General features: G+C 42.2%; 1 protein-coding gene across 6 annotated transcripts in view; it reads left to right on the top strand.

Annotated features, from left to right (window-relative positions):
• Nucleotides 1-17,865, top strand: part of DLG5 (discs large MAGUK scaffold protein 5) — a 183,338-nt gene that overhangs the window by 65,590 nt on the left and 99,883 nt on the right. For all 6 annotated transcript variants that reach the window (XR_013636069.1, XM_073353227.2, XM_073353225.2 and 3 more), the window contains exon 2: nt 7,661-7,729. Coding sequence is in view for 5 of the 6 variants with exons in the window: in XM_073353227.2 (XP_073209328.1) it covers nt 7,661-7,729 (69 nt within the window). In the remaining variant the exon portion in view is untranslated. The remainder of the gene's footprint in view (nt 1-7,660; nt 7,730-17,865) is intronic.

Raw genomic sequence — 17,865 nt, 5'->3', positions numbered from 1 at the left:
GCCTGGACAGCAGTAAAGACCGGTTCAACCATAGGCTGACCAAGTGCAGAATGGTGGTGGAACATGCCTTTGCATGTTTTAAAGGTCGCTGGTGGTGTTTGCTTTCTACGTTAGACCTCAGTGAAAGCAATAACCCCATTGTTGTTGCTGCCTGCTGTGTGCTCCATAATATCTGCGAAATAAAGGGAGAAAAATTTCCGGCAGGGATGAGGAGTTTAGGCAGATTGCCTGGCAGCCAATTTTGAACAGCCAGACACCAGGGCAATAAGAGCACATCAAGGAGCTCTGTGTCTCCATGAGGCTTTGAAAACCAGTTTCAGCAATGAGCCAGAGTAATGTGACACTTATCTATGTTGTTCCTTACTAAACTGTCCCCTCCTTTGCATTTTCTCCCCTGTAAACTCCACCCTCATCAACCATTGTGTGGTGAATGAATAAAGAGCCTTTTCTCCTCAATCCGTTAAGTTTTATTATGCACACAAATAGAGACGGCAAAGAAAAGTAAAATAACCTGGGGCAAAAGGGCTGATAACACTCTTGGGGGGCGGGGGGAGGAGAAACTAAGAAAGCTTGCTTACAGATGCACTGCAATAACAATCAAATAACAATGGGAATGGGTGCCTTCTGGTCCTTGTACCCTCCCCTGGTGTTGAGTGCAAGGGATACTGAACTTTTCCGCCCCACCTTATAGGATGTTTTGGGGAGGCAGATGTAGAACTGGGCGGTGATGGCAGCAGGTTCAGCATAGGCTGTGGAGGGACTCTGGCATCCAGCTTCCTTTCTTGAACCTGAACCAGACACCTCAACATATCTGGTTGCTCCTTCATAATCTGCAGCATCTCTTCGTGCATGGCATGTTCTTGTTCCTTGCATGCTCTCCTGTCCTCCCAGTCCAGGTTCTCAGACAGTGTAATACTCCATGCTGTGATCTCAGTCTTGTCACTCTCGGAGGCATGCATCAACTCACTGAACATGTGCTCTCGAGTCTTCTTTTTCCACCTTCTACTCTGTGAAAGTCTCTGTCCCGGTGTAGAGAATGTGCTGATGGACAAGGTCTCAGCTGCAAGGAATGCAAAGCACAAGGGTAGCATTGACAGTGCATACGTTGTTTCTGGTGCAAGGTTAATTTTTTTATAACCCTCCCTCTCCCCACCCCTCAATACACTTCACTGCAAGCCACAACATAATCACAACCATTGGCTATTGCAAGAGTCGGTTTGCTGCTCAAGCCATGGTAAGGCCACAATGCATGGACGAGAGGTCTTGTGCTGTTGCTGCTTTTGTGAAAGACATACGTGGGATTGCAGGTTGGAACTTGAGAAAAGCCTTCTTTTCCCCCAGCAACCTGGGTGGTGCTTGAGGACAGGCACCAGTGTTCAAAGCCCCGCGGCACCAAGTTGTGTGTGTGTGTGGAGACCAACAGGAAGCTGCCACCCCCCCCTTTTTTCAATGCTGCTTGTAATACACTGTGATCTCTTCCAACCACAGCACTTTTGGGAAAGCATGGTTGTGTGACCCAGAAATTCCCAAATGGGGGGCGGATTACTTGTTGAATTGTTTGCAGTTTAAGGGCTAGCTTTCAAAACTTCCCCCCCATTTCCCCTAGGTGACCCTATGCTATATCACTTTCCTGAGGGTAACAGAGGCAGCAAGGTAGCAGATGCTGCAAGCATCTGAGTACAGACCTGGTCCTTATGCTGCTATGCAGAGTTAATACTGGAGGGGCGCGGGAAAGTGTCCTACCGTGGTGGACGAAATAAGGCAGCCCTCCCCAGAAACTATTTGCAAAGGATTGCAGAGTACTTTCATGAAAGCTTCTTACAGATCTCCATGGAGGATTCCAGGGCCATCCCCATGCACATAAACAGTCTTTCTTTCTTGGTGAGCACCCTCTGTGTAGCTGGAGTGGCCACCGGCACCCACTACCCCTACTTTTTTGTTCAGATTAAACATAAGAAAATAACAGCATGTAACCCCTACAGTTTGATTGCAAATGTGTACTCACCAGAGGTGCCTTCCCTGGCATCATGCTTCGCTGCCTTTGAAGGGGTGGGCTCCAGGGTTAAAAATAGTTCTTGGCTGTCAGGGATAATGGATCCTCTGCTTGCCTGCCTCATATTCTTTTCCTCTTCCTCATCAACAATGTCCTCCTGGTTGTTGCTTGAGGTCACTGGGGGCTTCTGGCAGGTACCCACAGAGCATTTAGGGATAATGGTGAGGTCACCACTGAAAATTGCATGCTTCTCCTCATAAAAGCAGCATGTCTGTGGGACAGAACCAGAATGACTGTTCGCCCCCCTTGTCTTCTGGTATGCTTGCCGAAGCTCTTTTATTTTCACGTGGCGCTGCTGGGTGTCCCTGGAGTAGCCCTTCTCCCCCATGCCCTGCACGATCTTGGGATAGATGCCAGATGCTGCTGGATCGGAGCTCTGTCTGGACAGACTTTTCTCCCCACACAGCAATCCAGTCCACCACGTCCTATGTACTCCGTGCTGGAGCATGTTTGCGGCTTTGAGTCTCCATGATCAGCTGTGTTGGTGAGCTCTCTGTGCTGATCAAACAGGAAATAAAAATTCAAAAGTTCTCAGGGGCTTTAACAGAGGAGCGGCTATTTCCTGTGTACTTGGCTGATGTGCAGTGGAGTTGAAAGTGTTCTCTAGAGTGGTCATAGCAGAGCACTGTGGGACACCTCCTGGAGGCCAATTCATTCGAATTACACAACACAGTGTCTACATTATCCCCATGTCAACCCGTGGATGTGAAATCAAGCACTACGCCGCTTGCGGAGGTGGAGTATAGAAGTCCACTTCACAGGCCACTTAGGTCGGCGGAAGGGACTCGGTTGTGCACAAACATTATTAGATAGACTTAATGTGACTTATGTCAACCCAAGTTTGTAGTGTAGACTAGGCCTAACTTTTCCATAGGTATTGTCATGAAGAACCGGAAAAGCAAGGGTGTGTGTGATGAGAGCTATGAATGGATAGATACTTATCCCTTCCTCTTGGATGTAGGTGTTCAGGTGGCAGTATGCCGTCTGTCAGATTTTTGCCCCTATAATTTTCACCAGCAGCTATACTGCACCTTCTCACTGTCTCTAGGAAGAAGTTATGCTTTTCTTATCTAGACCATCTTGGTGTATTTCACAAAATGAAATTCTAATTCTATTACAGAGAGTTTGTCTCCTTTTTAAATACTGGGCTTGTTTTGAGCAAATTCAACCCTTTTGAAGATGAATAAAAACAGTGATCTAACAAAATGAGATTTTATCCATTCTTGAAGAATCTACTGTGGATTTTGAGAGACAACCTGTACTGTGTTATTGAAAACGTTTAAAATCAGGTCAACAAGAGCAGACCAAATTTTTCACTCTTTTTGGTCACATTCTTCTTACAATACCAAAAGTAAGAGCTTTACTTCTGTGTTAGTTGTACATTCCTATAAAACCTACTGTGACGGGTTGGATCCCAGAAACCCCCTGGGGAGCTGCCACCTGATGTGCCAAGACTACTACTGCTCCTGCTTTCCTGCCCTGCCATCTTAGGACTCCAGCACCCTGCTTGGTTTGAGCCAGACCCGCTAGCCTGCTGTAAACCCAGACCCAGGTCTGAACCACGTCCCCTAACAGCTGTAGGCTCAATTAAAAGTAGCTTACAGAAGTGTTCCTATCCTTGACACTCAGATGCCCAACTCCCAATGGGGTCCAAACCCTGAATAAATCCGTTTTACCCTGTATAAAGCTTATACAGGGTAAACTCATAAATTGTTCGCCCTCTATAACAGTGATAGAGAAATATGCACAGCTGTTTGCTGCCTCTCCCCCCCCCCCCCCCCAAAGTGTTCATACATACTCTGGGTTAATAAGTAAAAAGTGATTTTATTAAATACAGAAAGTAGGATTTAAGTAGTTCCAAGTAGTAACAGACAGAACAAAACGAATTACCAAGCAAAATAAAATAAAACCTGCAAGCCTATGTCTAATAAAACTGAATACAGACAAAACCTCAGCAGTTCCAGTAATTTTCCTTTAGACTAATCTCCATCTAGTCTGGGTCCAGCAATCACTCTCGCCCCCTGTAGTTACTGCCTTTTGTTCTAGTTTCTTACTGGTATCCCTGGGGGTGGAGAGGCCATCTCCTTAGCCAGCTGAAGACAAAATGGAGGGGGTCTCCATAGACTTGCTCTTGTGGGTGGAGACCCGTCCTCTCTCCTATGCAAAGTCCAGCTCCATGCTACCTTGAACGTCTTCAAGTCGACTTCTTATGTGGATTGGAGCATTCCAAGATCCATTGTACTTTAAGTGCTTCTTGATTTGCACATTCCTTTCTCAAGAAGCTGACCAAATGCTTTACAAAGGTTACTTGAAAATCAAGCCAGTACACAGCCAATATTCAGAACATCGAATACAAAAATGACACATGCATACTAATAGGATTAATAGATTTGGTAGATCATAACCTCTACAGAGATATGTCACATGGCATATGTAGCATAAAACATATTCTAGTTATGTCATATATACGTTCATAAGCATATCTCCATAAAGCCTTATGGGGGGCACTGTCACAGCTACCAAGGGGGACCTCTTGAAAAATGCCCATCTTTTAAAGATTGCACTTTGAGAGAGAGAGAGCGAGAGAGAGAGATTGCAGCAGATGGATGGGATGCAGAACAAAATTTCTATTGCTGAAAAAATATTGGTTGGGCCAACTGGGCATGTGGGGATGGGGAGATTGATGATGATCTTGGACCCGCAAGATATGTACCAAACATCACCTTGATAGGATACCAGGGTACAAACATTTTTCCCATGTATGGTTTTTTTTCTTTACTTAAGCCCTGGTACTACATGTGCATAAGCAGAATCTCATGCTCGTGCAGTACCATGGTGCATTTGCAGGCTTGGGGCCTTACATTATCAACTGGTTAAGGAAGGAGCCTGTCTCATCACGTGTCATAAATTCCCTAACATGCTTTTAGCACTATCTAAGTGGTGATAAATGCTATACCTATAATCCATTTTTTGACTGCTGCTTGAAGGTATGTTCCCACAGCATATCCATTGTATGCGAATCTGTCAGCCATCCTTAGCTAGGAAAGATGGAGTGTTTGAATCTCAGCCAAAACCTAAAGGGGTCAGCTTTTTTTTTTTTTTTTTTTTTAAAGCTCAAGACAAGTGACATTCTGGACAATCATGGCGTCTTCGGTGTCTATTATTGTCTATTTCAGGCTGAGTATTAAGTGTGAGTGTTGATAGGATGTCTTGCTGAGGTGACAAGGAGAAAAGTCTGTGCTAATTTTTATTCTATCTTTCAACTTCTCTACAGTGCTCATGATTGTAATATCTGAGTGCCTCATGATCATCTATTAACTTATCCTATTAACTTTCCCGGGGAAATATTTATAGATTGGGAAATTGAGCTACAGAAAATAAAAGATTGCCATTGTTAGAGGTGGGAACAGAACCCTGATCTTGTGAGTCCAAGTCAGCAGCCTTAATCACAAGAACATCTTTTCTCTCCACTTATCAGTCAGTCCCTTGTGTCACTGTGACACCTTGCAGAGTAGTAAATTTAGCTATCTACAAATCCACAATGAAACGGTTTCTAGAGAAAAATCTGAATTTTAGGAGTTGGAGCACTCCTGGATTATAATTTATCAGGAGCTCTTGGAAAGGGCCAGAAGCCATTTTCAATGCCTGTGACAAAAGGTTTTTTTCTTGTACTCCTAAAAGGAAACAGGTGATGAGGGTAGGTGATTTTGTAAGGTGATTGATTAGCTTTCATTTTTAAAGACATGCATTCAGATTCTGCTCAAGTACTATGTTAGTTTGATCTCACCCTAGTATACATTGTCGGTTGTAAAAGGTCCCACTTAATTTAATAAGGCGTTCGCCAATTTTTGTTCAAACCCCCCAGGTCTTAGCTACAAGACACGCTAAGGGTCATTATGGAGGTGTGGAAGAAGTTAATGCCGAGACACGCTGATTGATTGATTCTAGTGGGTGTTCAGAGTATCTTACTTTTAATGAGCAGTAACAAAGAAAACTCATTTTTCCAAATCTTAAACTTCGGAAGTGTGTGTGTGTGTGGGGGGAAAGGTAACTAATTTAGTGTCCTCTGAAACCGTTGTATCAAAGTGACATACTTGTCATGTGCTTTATAATATACAACTTATATAATCAATTAGAATTATTCAATAACCAGTGCATTTTGAAACTTTCTTTGCTAAAAGTTGTCAGGTAAAATAACCCAATTCCTTTTGTGTGTATTTTTTTTGTTAGTGAAGCTAGAGAGTCTGCTTCAAAGGATTGATTGTGGCAACACCATACTTTTCTGACATTGCTCTCATCTTTGTAGCATTTGCTCCTGTTTTATCAAATCCAGGGCCAGATCCTCAGCTAGTGTAAATTGGAACAGCTTCATTGAAATCCATGAAGCCACACCAATTTATTCCAGCTGAAGATCTGGGCCTCCGTTTTTGATAGTAATTTTATTTTGTACTGTGAGGTGGGGGTGGGGGCGCAGAGACGTGACAGAGGAAGCTTCTGTTATTTGTCATATGTCTTCTCTTTCCTCCTTCAAATAACCAATTGGTCTTTTTTGGGGAGTGGGGAGTAGGATGAGACCTATCTGAAAGGATGGAAAGCAAGAGAGACTTCCATTATTTCCTAGTCCTTTTTTTGCTTCCGGTACTGGAAACATAGACTCCAGTGTTTCAGCTGTTAATCCCAAGGAACCTGGAAGAAACAAACTTTAAAGCATGAGAGGAAAGAATTAGGAGAATAAAAGAGGAGAAGAGGCTTTCACAGCCACGTTCAGCCTAAGGGCAGGTTCCTGGAGGATGGACTTCATATCCCAGTGGAAATTCCCTTGTTGTGCCACTTATCTTATAGTTGATAACCCCCTTCCCTCACTCTTTTTTCTGTGGTGGATTTTTTTGTGGGGGTGAGTGGGGAGGAGATGGATTTCTGTTTGATAGCCAGCTCTTCAATTAAGACCTGTCTTTCTGTTCTTGTAAATAAATTTTAGCTTACTTTCTTCTTCATAATAATAATAATAAAAGATCCCAGCCTTCAGTATCTTCCAATATTAGCAAAATAGTGTTGAGGCTCTCCTCTTGTAAGAGTGGCTACTTGAAAGAAGCAAATGGAAGCAGCCTGGATTTATTGAAGCCCAGGCAGTGAAATTAGCCCTTTAAGCTTGGGAATGGCTTCTTGAGGGTCAGCATATCCTAATTAGGTGCCATGACCAGATAGAAGATCTGGTGTGTCTCAAAAACAGGAAAGCGCCTGTAGTGTAGGCCTCCTTCTGGAAGTCTTGAACTATGCTGGACATTACTGTCTCTTAAGTTCTGGGAGAAGTAATTGTTTGATTAGCGGTAATGCAGCTGAATAAGAATGGTTAATGAAAAAGGAAGCCAGTGACCACAGGTATTCCGATTACTGTGATACCATTCTAGTGATGTGCTGTAGAAGTGCCTCGGTAAATAACAAACTGTCTCCCAGATCTCAGCAGAGATGCCTCTGTTCTGTACCTCTTTGACCTGTTTTGACCTGTTAAGAGACTGGAACAGATGCTTTCTTGAGAAATTGAAGGGAAGCTGTGGGGTGGGGAGTGAAGCAAGAAAACTAACTTTTTGTTGTTTTTTTTTATTCCAGGGTCCACTTACAGTGTGCTGTCCATAATGCCATCTGATTCCGAAAGTAGCAGTTCTCTCAGTAGCATTGGTGAGTAAAGTATTATATTGAAGAGTTTAATATGTACACTTTTCAGTGGGGTATACATTTTAAATAGTCACTGTTGGAAGGATGAATGGATCCGTCTGGGTTTTGCATAGTAACAAATGTAAATGTAGGTTGAACTATGAGAGTGAAATGCATATGTCTGCACAGTGATAAAGTATATGCTTCGTTCGTATTGCAGGGCTAAACGTTTTTATAGCTAAATGTAATTGCTTAGCAATGAGCAGCCAATAAAATCTGTGCTTAAAGTGAGCTGAGTTACGTGACATAACTAAGTTTATATATATTAAATGACCATAATAACAGCAATATTGTTACAATGATACCTGTATATCTTAACTTGTAGGTCATAATCAGATACAAAAACCCTGAAAAAGAGAATGAAAAATAGTTTTCGTCAAATTTATCCAACTCTTTAAACTTTGTCCAGTTGCTGCAGAACTTCAGGAGTGACTTGTAATATTCCTTTTGTTCTTAATAAGATTGGTTACTTTACTTTCTCGTATGTTTTTAAGAGAATGGGGGTGAAAATGATATTTAGGAAGTTGGAGGGAGTGAGGTGTGGTTAAAAATGAGCTGAAATAGCAAGCTTGGCTACCAGTTTATTCAACTTTCCACGTATACAAATAACATTTTTGTGAAAATTGCATAAAAGTGATTAATCTTAAATAGAGGTCATGGACTCCTGCGTTTTAAAGTTCCAGTGTTGCTTCAGACATCTGTAGATTTCTCTGACAGCACAAGACAAGTCAGTTGCCTGTTAAAGGATGTCTTTAGACATCGGGTTGAACTTTAACTCCAACACGCAAGAACAAGATTTCAGTCTTGACTAAAACTATTTGCTGAAATAATGGAAAGATGTGACACTGCAGATTTTTTTCAAGACTAAACTTGTATGGTGGCTGCCAGCATATGGAGGATGCATACATGTTTATATTGAAAAAGAAAAACATATATTCAACCTGTTTCTTGGCAAAAAAAGACTTTTTAGTACTGTAGATGAACATACTAAATGGTTGGAATAGAGTTATTTAAATTTTGCAATTTTGATCATTGATAGAGAAGAGATAAGTGGATTAAATGTTGTCTTTTCATAAAAAAACATTTTACATTACTCCTTCTCCAGTAGTACACCCCTGCAAGCTATAGATAATGTGCGTTCCATTTTCCTACAACCTGTCTGTCAGGTGCGTATTTTCTGAAAATGCAGGGGGGAGACTTGTGTGACTGGCCTTTTTTTTTTTTTCTTTTCCTTTTTTCATTTCTGTTTTAAATAATTTTGTCATCTTGTGATTTATACTGTCATCCAAACCAGGCTATCATATGAAAGTGTTTTGTGAAATACAGCTATTTTCCTTTGGAATTACTGTTGTTCCAGCCACTAGCTCAGGGCCTACAATAAGAATAACAGTAAAGAGATCTCTGTGATCTTGTTGTAACTCAACACGAATTTTATTTGGATTTGACTAATGTCACTTTTAAAATGCATTTCAGAAATTCCAGGCTTTAGTGCAGATTTAGGGAATGTCTGTAGATTTCAGGTCTTTCCAATATTTTTTGCAGAACTCAGGCTTATGTTCACAAATATTTTGTTTTCTAGCTCTTCTGGATAGAAAGATATGGACCAATGTAGTCCTGTCATCTAGAGTCTGTAATTAACCACAAACAATAGTCCTGAGTCATGAACTGCCACATTTCAATTGTTGTTAACACTGAAACTTAATAGTGGCATCTCATATGCCAATATATTAATTATTTCACTGTTGCTTGCTTGCTTTTAACAGAAATAAGCAGCTGTTTTGTTTTATCCAATGTGGTTGGATTCATTTGCAAGACATTTCACAGGAAGTTTCACAAGAATGAGGCTGCAAATGTTAGATACAAATACTCATATTGTCTGTTAAATATTTTGTGTGCTCACCCTCCCACAGTGGGGGGAGTAGAACTGTAATGAATTAGGTAGGAACTGGTAAATCTTGGGGGGAAAGGGGAGTGAAAGAGGTCATTAGGTGGAAGAATTTAAAAAAAGGATAGGTAAATAAAGCTAATATGTAAAACAGCTCAGCAGCATAAATAATTAAGGACCCAATCCAAAGTCTGTCAAACTCAATGGGAGTTTTTCTTTTGAATTCAATGTACTTTGGAACAGAGCCTTACTTTTAAAAATACAGTGGATTGTTCCTAAATTCTGCAAAATCCAGAGGAAAATTCTTCAGAATGTGACAAGATCTTCCTTACCTATCCAGTGGTCCAAGATATGATCCAGGGTCTTGATGCAGAGTTCTTGCAAACTACTTTCATTATGACACTAAAGTCCATTTTGTTCTGTGACAATTTTACTTGTGTATTTAGTTAAAGGATACAAACCTCTTCAGGGGATGCCTCGATCCTGTTAAGAATTGGCAGTGATGGAACATCTCTTAACATGGACTGAAGGCGGTCTATTAAGGATGTTGAATGATCAATATTTGTAGTTTTAGGATTGTTCAGAGTTCAGCTCCCTTGAAATAATTTAGTAATAGTGTATATAGCGCCTGCACAGGTAAATGAACTCACTTTTTTGTTTGAAGCTCACATTTGTTAATTCTACAGCCAGACTGTAGGGCACAACATTCTGTTCATTTATGTAACTGTAATTTGTATCCAGTCACTTTTCCCACTCTAAGCAGGAAAAAATATTTCTAATATTTTCATTGTATTTTTATGGAACCCAGTAACTGGATATTTTTGCCTCTTATTAACCAGCATATAGGGGGGAAAAAGCACTGTTTGATTTGTTGAGTGTCAAGCCATCACAACTGAAACTGTTTGCATGCCAGCACCCTGAAGGCTTCATATGGCTTCCTTGAATGGAATCTTAGCGGTTACTAAGTTGCCACAATGTTTCAGAAATTACATGTAAAAATGTATACTGAAATAGATTTTCTGTAATAGAACATTCTGTGCAATGAAACTGACAATTTTTGCATGTGAAATGCACACAATATGGAAGAAAGGGAAAAGTAATCTGTTAGAAAGGTCCTCTGGATGAAATGTAAATATTCAAACAGATCCACTTTGGCATCCATTTGGGGGTGTGTGTGTCTGTCTGTCTGTCTGTCTCTCTCTCTCTTTCTCTGTGTGTATGTTTCTTCAATCCACCTGTTTCTGTTTCATGATGGGAAAGAGAGGTTCACCTAGGATCCATCTCATTTGTTCACCTGTGGATAATCTCAGGTGACACACCTGTTTCTATCAATGTTTTACAAAATTTTAATTTTTTTACAAGTCATGATGATAGTATAAATATTCTGCTTAAGCACTTTGCGGCAGGGATTGTCTTTTTTTGGTGAGAGTTCATACAGTGCCTTGCATATGGTCCTGGTTGATGGCTGGGGTTTATTGTAATATTAATTATGTGCATTGCAGTAGCACCAATCTGTGTGCAAATGGAACTGAGCTGGTAATTGCTGAGTCCTGCTGTATCTCTCTGCAGACTGCATGAACAGATTGTCCGGAAGTACCTGGTGGGGAGAAGGGAGAGAACCAAAAATAACTTGGTATATAAATGTGTATACTCTGCAATCTTGGTCACCAGTACTGACTGAAAATTTCAACCCTTCCTCCTTTTTGTCAGGAATATGGTAGCAAAGCTCTACAAATCAATTTTATGTCTCCTGAAAGAGCTGCCGCCTCTTTCTTCTCAGTTATTTATCTGCAGTTGCTGCCTGGTGGCTCTCTCCTGCCCATGGCAGATGTCCCTTCACTGAGAACATGTCTTTCCTCTACCACAGATTTCTGTTTTATTTCAGGTTTGTTGTTTAGCTGGGTTTTGGTTATTTTTTAAAATTTACTTAAGGGAGGAGAATAGTGTTTATTTCTTCCAGGAGACTTGGGGAAGGACAATGGGCATTCTGGATGGACAGTAACTGAGGGGAGGGGGAAGACATTTGGTGCTCTGTGAAGCAGCACTCCATAGGGTTTCAGAACAGGCTATTTCTGCTCAACCTGGTGCCCTAAACGATTTTCCATTCCATAATGATGCATGCAATGTCACTTTGTATCGAGGCCATGAGCAGCCTGTCAGGCACTGGGAATCCTCAGCAGAGGAGAGGCCTTCAGTGAGATTTTTCAGAGGAACAGCAGAACCTGGAGGAGAAGGAGAATTATCTATATTTATAAGATGCCTGTCACCTTGATATCTAAGTGCAGAACTAAGTTTGAAGGAGAAAAAAATATCCATTCCTCCGGTGTTACAGGGATGTGTGCATTTATATGTACAAGCCTTTTTTTAATTAGTTTTTATTTATGGGCATTGTTCCTGGGGAAAAGTCTACTGAAAAAGAACTTTGATCTGAGCATAGACTTAAACTGATCTATTTTGAGAAGGAGTCCAAAAGCCTGGGTCCTGCTGCCTTGAATGCTCTGCCTTCAGTTGCTGGTAGACTTACCCAGGGTGTCTCCTGCTGTGTCGTCTGCGAAGAGAATAGCTATATTGCAAGGTTATGAAGGATGAGGCAGCTAGATCCCAGTCTGTTAAGCGCTTTGGAGATAGGGACCAGGATTTTTAATTCCACAATTGAATGAATTGGAGGCAGGGAAGTTTAGGATGCACAGGTATGATGTGTCTCATAATGTGAACACAATATGACATGCTTTATCAACTTGAGCTGCTTTGGTTGCATTCAGCCCCAAGTAGAGTGAGCTGCAGTAAGCTAATCTGGAGGAGATGAAAGCAGGGATGGCTGTGGCTAGGTCATTGGCACTATGGGGGTCTGCATGTCTAGAAGTAGCAATGAGTCTAGCATGATCCTAAAGCTCGACAACTCTTTGACGATCTGGGGTCTGATGTTCTCAGGCTGTCAAGGTTCCTTCCCCACTCTGAACTCTAGGGTACAGATGTGGGGACCTGCATGAAAACCCCCGTAAGCTTATTTTTACCAGCTTAGGTTAAAATTTCCCCAAGGTACAAACTATTTTACCTTTTGCCCTTGGACTTTATTGCTGCCACCACCAAGCGTCTGACAAATATATAACAAGGAAAGAGCCCGCTTGGAAACGTCTTTCCCCCAAAAATCCTTCCAAGCCCTACACCCCCTTTCCTGGGGAAGGCTTGATAAAAATCCTCACCAATTTGCATAGGTGAACACAGACCCAAACCCTTGGATCTTAAGAACAATGAAAAAGCAATCAGGTTCTTAAAAGAAGAATTTTAATTGAAGAAAAAGTAAAAGCATCACCTCTGTAAAATCAGGACGGTAAATACCTTCCAGGGTAATCAGATTCAAAATAGAGAGAATCCCTCTAGGCAAAACCTTAAATTACAAAGACACACAAAAACAGGAATATACATTCCATTCAGCACAACTTATTTTATCAGCCATTTAAACAAAACAGAATCTAACTCATATCTAGCTAGATTACTTACTAAGTTCTAAGACTCCATTCCTTTTCTGTTCCCGGCAAAAGCCTCACACAGAAAGAGAGAAGCTTTGTTTCTCCCCCCTCCAGCTTTGAAAGTATTTTGTCTCCTCATTGGTCATTGTGGTCAGGTGCCAGCGAGGTTATCCTAGCTTCTTAACCCTTTACAAGTGAAAAAGTTTTTCCTCTGGCCAGGAGGGATTTTAAAGGTGTTTGCCCTTCCCTTTATATTTATGACACAAGCATTGGTGAGGAACAGAGCATTAGCAAATGGCCTTATTTCCCCACCCCTCCCTTCCTACTACATAACCTTTTCCTTCCCTACATTGTGCTTGAGCCAGTTGCTCTTCGCACAACTGTTGGTTTCTTCTAGGCATTGGGAGGTTTTGGTGATGCTGGCCAGGGATTTCATGGCCCTTAATGTGGCCATTTACACCAATGGCATGCCTGTAGGGCACAGAACAGTACAAACAAGGTGCTTCCTGTGAGAAAAAGCCATGCACATCAGTGCTATGGAGCCCAGGACAATTAAACTGACTCTCCTGACCATGAAAAAATCAGTGAACCATGAAATCAGGCAATGTAGCTGTTGTAGTTTGGGAATGGTAGGCCTGGCTTGTAAGTTACACATTAGCTTGTTCAGAAAGCTAGGAACCTGAGTACTCCTATTTTGATTTTTTACAAGGTTTGGACTATTTTCTGGAATTTGTCAAAATTGCCTTGATCTTTTCCATGTTAATTCTGTAATCCAGATTAGACAAATGCTTGATAACTGCTACCCTTTGGCAATAGACCTTTGACATCACTGGCCTTCAGGATAAAATGCAAAGAACATTAGCTTTTATCTGAGCAGCTTGGTCAATGGGTACCGGGGTTTCTGCTTCTCCACTGCAGCACATAAATAGCTGGGGCTTTGGAAAGAGCCAGTTTATGTATAATATTTCTGGGAAATAGTTCAAGAATTGTTTCCCCCCTTGCTTATGTTTATATATTGAGTTAAATTGCAGTTTTACAGTTTGCCTTGAGTGAAGGGCAGCACATCATTCTGCTGTCCCTGGAGCAGAGCATGGACTGAATTGTGACTCATAATAATTCAGGGCCTGCCTATCTCTAGCTCCATGATTAGCTGCTTCAGCCCTTTTCCTGGCACAGATTACCTTTCCTTCCATGCCGGCTTGCCTGTGCTGGTGGTGCCTTAGGAATGGGGCAGGAGCCAAGGCTCCAACTACTTGCTCGGACTCTTGCTAGAATGTGGGATTCGGGATCCATGCGCTGTACCACGTTAAAATGAATTGCAATTAAAGTAATTAAATTTGGGATCCATGGCCGCGACCGCGTTATATGCGAATTCGCGCTATATAGACACGCGTTATAGCGGTGTACTTCCCCACCTTGCCTGCATGTTCTCCTGCCAAGCTGTGCAGAGTGGGAATTAGCAAAGGGGCAGCTGCTTTTCTCCCATCTGCGCTGCTACCAGCAATATGGGTAGCACACTTAGGGGAGGAATAGGTGCTCTTTATTGCCCCTTTCCTTTCCCTGTGTGCAGCAAGGGTCACAGTCTGGCTGTGCGTGTGTGCAAATAAAATATATACAAAATTTACTTGTGCAGTTCTGCTACTGTCACTAATCCCTTGGACGTTTTACCCTATAAGTGCTCATTATAGCGCCAAACCTGTGCAAATGATTTTATTTCTTCTTTGTTTCTTTTTTGGTTTTTTGTGATAAAGCTCATGCTGTGCACATGAAAGGTGCTGTTTTGACAATATCTGTGGCAGAAATCCTCTGTTACCCACAGAATAGGTGTGATACAATCTGCAATAGTTCTTTTCCCTGCACCTCACCACTGTGCTTCAAACCTGTCCCCCCTCCCCCCCCAAAGAACAACTCCTCATTAAACTGTCATACTCCTGCTGTATTTCCTTTCTCAGTAGTCTCTGCTAATCGCAAAGATATTTGTGTGTGAATAGAAGCTTCGTTCATTCATGCCAGGCAGAATCAATCAACGGAGCCACAATCCAGCTTCTGTGACATCAGAGTAATTTTTATGGAGATAAGTGCTTATGCACCAAGCACTGAGCAGCACTGTCACTGAAGAACTGGGTAGAAAAAAGTGTCAGAACATGTAGGTAACCGTTTCTGGTCACAGTCTCCCGTTTGCAGGTAGTAGTGATGGGGGAAGTAAACAGAGTAGCCACAACTAATTTTTAAGGGAGTATTGATGTAAATATTTTTCTGTTTGCTCTAGCATTTCTGTTGCGGGTAGAAGCTATGCATCCTTCTGGAATGGTTCTTGGATTGTGCCCTGTAATTCTGTTTGCTCATATCATTTTGAATGTTCAGAGTTTTTACTATAGTAATCATGGAACCACAGGGTTAGAAGGGACTGTAAGGGTGTCGTCTAACCCCCTGTCAAGATGCAGGATTTGTTGGGTCTAAACCATCTAACCTCCTTTTGAAAACCCCTAGGGTGAAGTGAAGGAACCTTTGCAGGGGAGGGGGTGCTGTGCAGCCTGGGCCAGCCCCCACAGGAGGTGGGGTGGGAGCACCACCCAGCCTCATTCCGTCCCAAGCTCTGCTTCGACCTTGGCAGCCCCTGTCCCCAGCCATGTTCCCTGTTCTTGGCCACAGCTCTGCTCCTGGCCCCAGCCTCAGCCTCCATTACCACCACTGCCTGCTCTCCCCCACCCCCAGGAGTTGTGGTCCATTCCCGGGGGCGGCGGGGGCAGACAGGGGTAACGGGCAGTACAACCATGAAAAGTTTGGGGACCACTGAACTAGGAAGTTATCCATTTTTGGATCAGGTTTTCACTATAACAAGGGTGAATTAGTTGCGGGCGTGAAGATGGTCGGGAAGTTGGGAGGAAGTGATCATGAACTGACATAATTAAAGATCCTAAGGAAAGGAGGACATGAGAACAGCAAAACAAGGACACTGGACTTCAGAAAAGCAGATTTCAACCAACTCAGAGAAATAGTAGGCAAGGTCCCATGGAAAGGTCAATTAGGAAGAACAGGAGTCAAAGGGGGATGGCAGTTCGTAAAAGATGTAATACTAGAGGCTCAGCATCAAATTATTCCGATGCGGAGGAAAGATAAGAGCCACAGGAAGCTACTGTGGCTGCGCAAGGAACTTTTTAGCTATCTAAAAACTAGAAGGGACACACACAGGGAATGGAAGGAAGGGCATGTTATATACGGGAATAGCCCAAGCATGTAGGGAGAAAATCAGGAAAGCCAAGGCAAAGGAGGACAACAAGAAGGGGTTCTTCAAATATGTCAGACAAAAAAGAAATACCAGGGATGGTGGGGTCTGTTGCTCAGTGGAGAAGGTGAGGTGGTTACGGAAGATGATAGGAAGGCAGAGCTCCTCAATGACTACTTGCTTCAGTCTTCTCACAAAAAATGTGACTGTACAACTAACAAAGTTACCATAGACAATGAAGGAGAAGGGATGCAGATCAGGATAAGTAATGAACGCATCAGAGATCTTCTGACCAATTTGAATGAATTCTGATGCTATTCACCTCAGGGTGCTGAAGAAATCTCAGAGCCTCTGGCAATAATATTTGCAAACTCATGGATGACAGAAGAGATCCCGGAAGACCGGAGAAGGGCTAATGTAGTGCCAATCTTTAAAAAGGGGGGAAAGGAGGAGCTGGGGAACTATAGACCAGTCAGCCTGATCTAGATACTTGGGAAGCTACTAGAGCAATGTACAAAACATTCAGTTTGCGAATACCTGGAGAATGAAGGGTTAATCACTAGCAGCCAGCACAGATTTACTAAGAATAAATAATGCCAAATCAGCTTGATTTCCTTCTTTGACAGAGTAACTGGTTTGGTGGATAGGGGGTGTGTGGTGGCCATAATGTACTTGGACGTCAGCAAGGCTTTTGACACAGTCCCACGTGGCATTCTGATAAGTAAGCTGGAGAAATGCGGGCTCAGTGGAACTACCATTAAGTGGATACCAGAGCAGTGAGCCAGAGCAGGCTCTGTGATGCCCCTACCGCTGCACTGGTGGGCATGCAGAGGTGAGAAATGGTTGGAGTCTTGGCTCCACACCCATCATCCGCTACGCCAGCTAGCAGAGTTGAGTCTGCACAAAAGGGTGAGTAATCTACTCCTTTTGGAAAGCCGCAGCAGATTTTCACCCTAGAGCGAAGGGGGTGGAGGGAAAACTAATAAGGGAATGTGTGTTTCTGAGGTGGTGCAGCTGTATGCTTCCGCTTACTCAGAGCAGGTTGTAAAATTAAAAGCTAGCCCTAAATTTGTTCTCATTATTACATTTTGAACATGTTAGTCTAAATATTTTTTTTCCCTTTACTGATTTGCAGCAGGAGGTTTTACATACTGTACTGTGTGGGTACATGGTTTGTAGTAGTGCCTGAAAATAAGTAAATCCAAAAAGCTAATACATGGTTTGGAGAAGGAGTTGTTGATTCTAAGAACAGCAAGTTTACCCAGCAACTTCAGAGGGAATTGTTTAGTATTCACAGTGAATGCTATTTTCTGCATATTTTTTTAGGCTCCAGATGAAAGATTTTAGAAATTTATAGGCAGCAGTTTCTCCAGATTATTAAAATAATTTTGTTTAGACAATTTAATTGCTTTGAGCACTTTGTCATGCAAATCAGATTATTTTTCAACTACAGGAGTAGTTTGCAGATGTTTGCACATGAAAACTGCTGGGGTATGCGTGTGTGTCTGTCTGTCTGTCT

Source organism: Lepidochelys kempii, chromosome 7, assembly GCF_965140285.1.
Source record: "Lepidochelys kempii isolate rLepKem1 chromosome 7, rLepKem1.hap1, whole genome shotgun sequence".
Lineage (NCBI taxonomy): Eukaryota > Metazoa > Chordata > Testudines > Cheloniidae > Lepidochelys > Lepidochelys kempii.
This window is presented reverse-complemented; position numbering and strand designations above follow the sequence as displayed.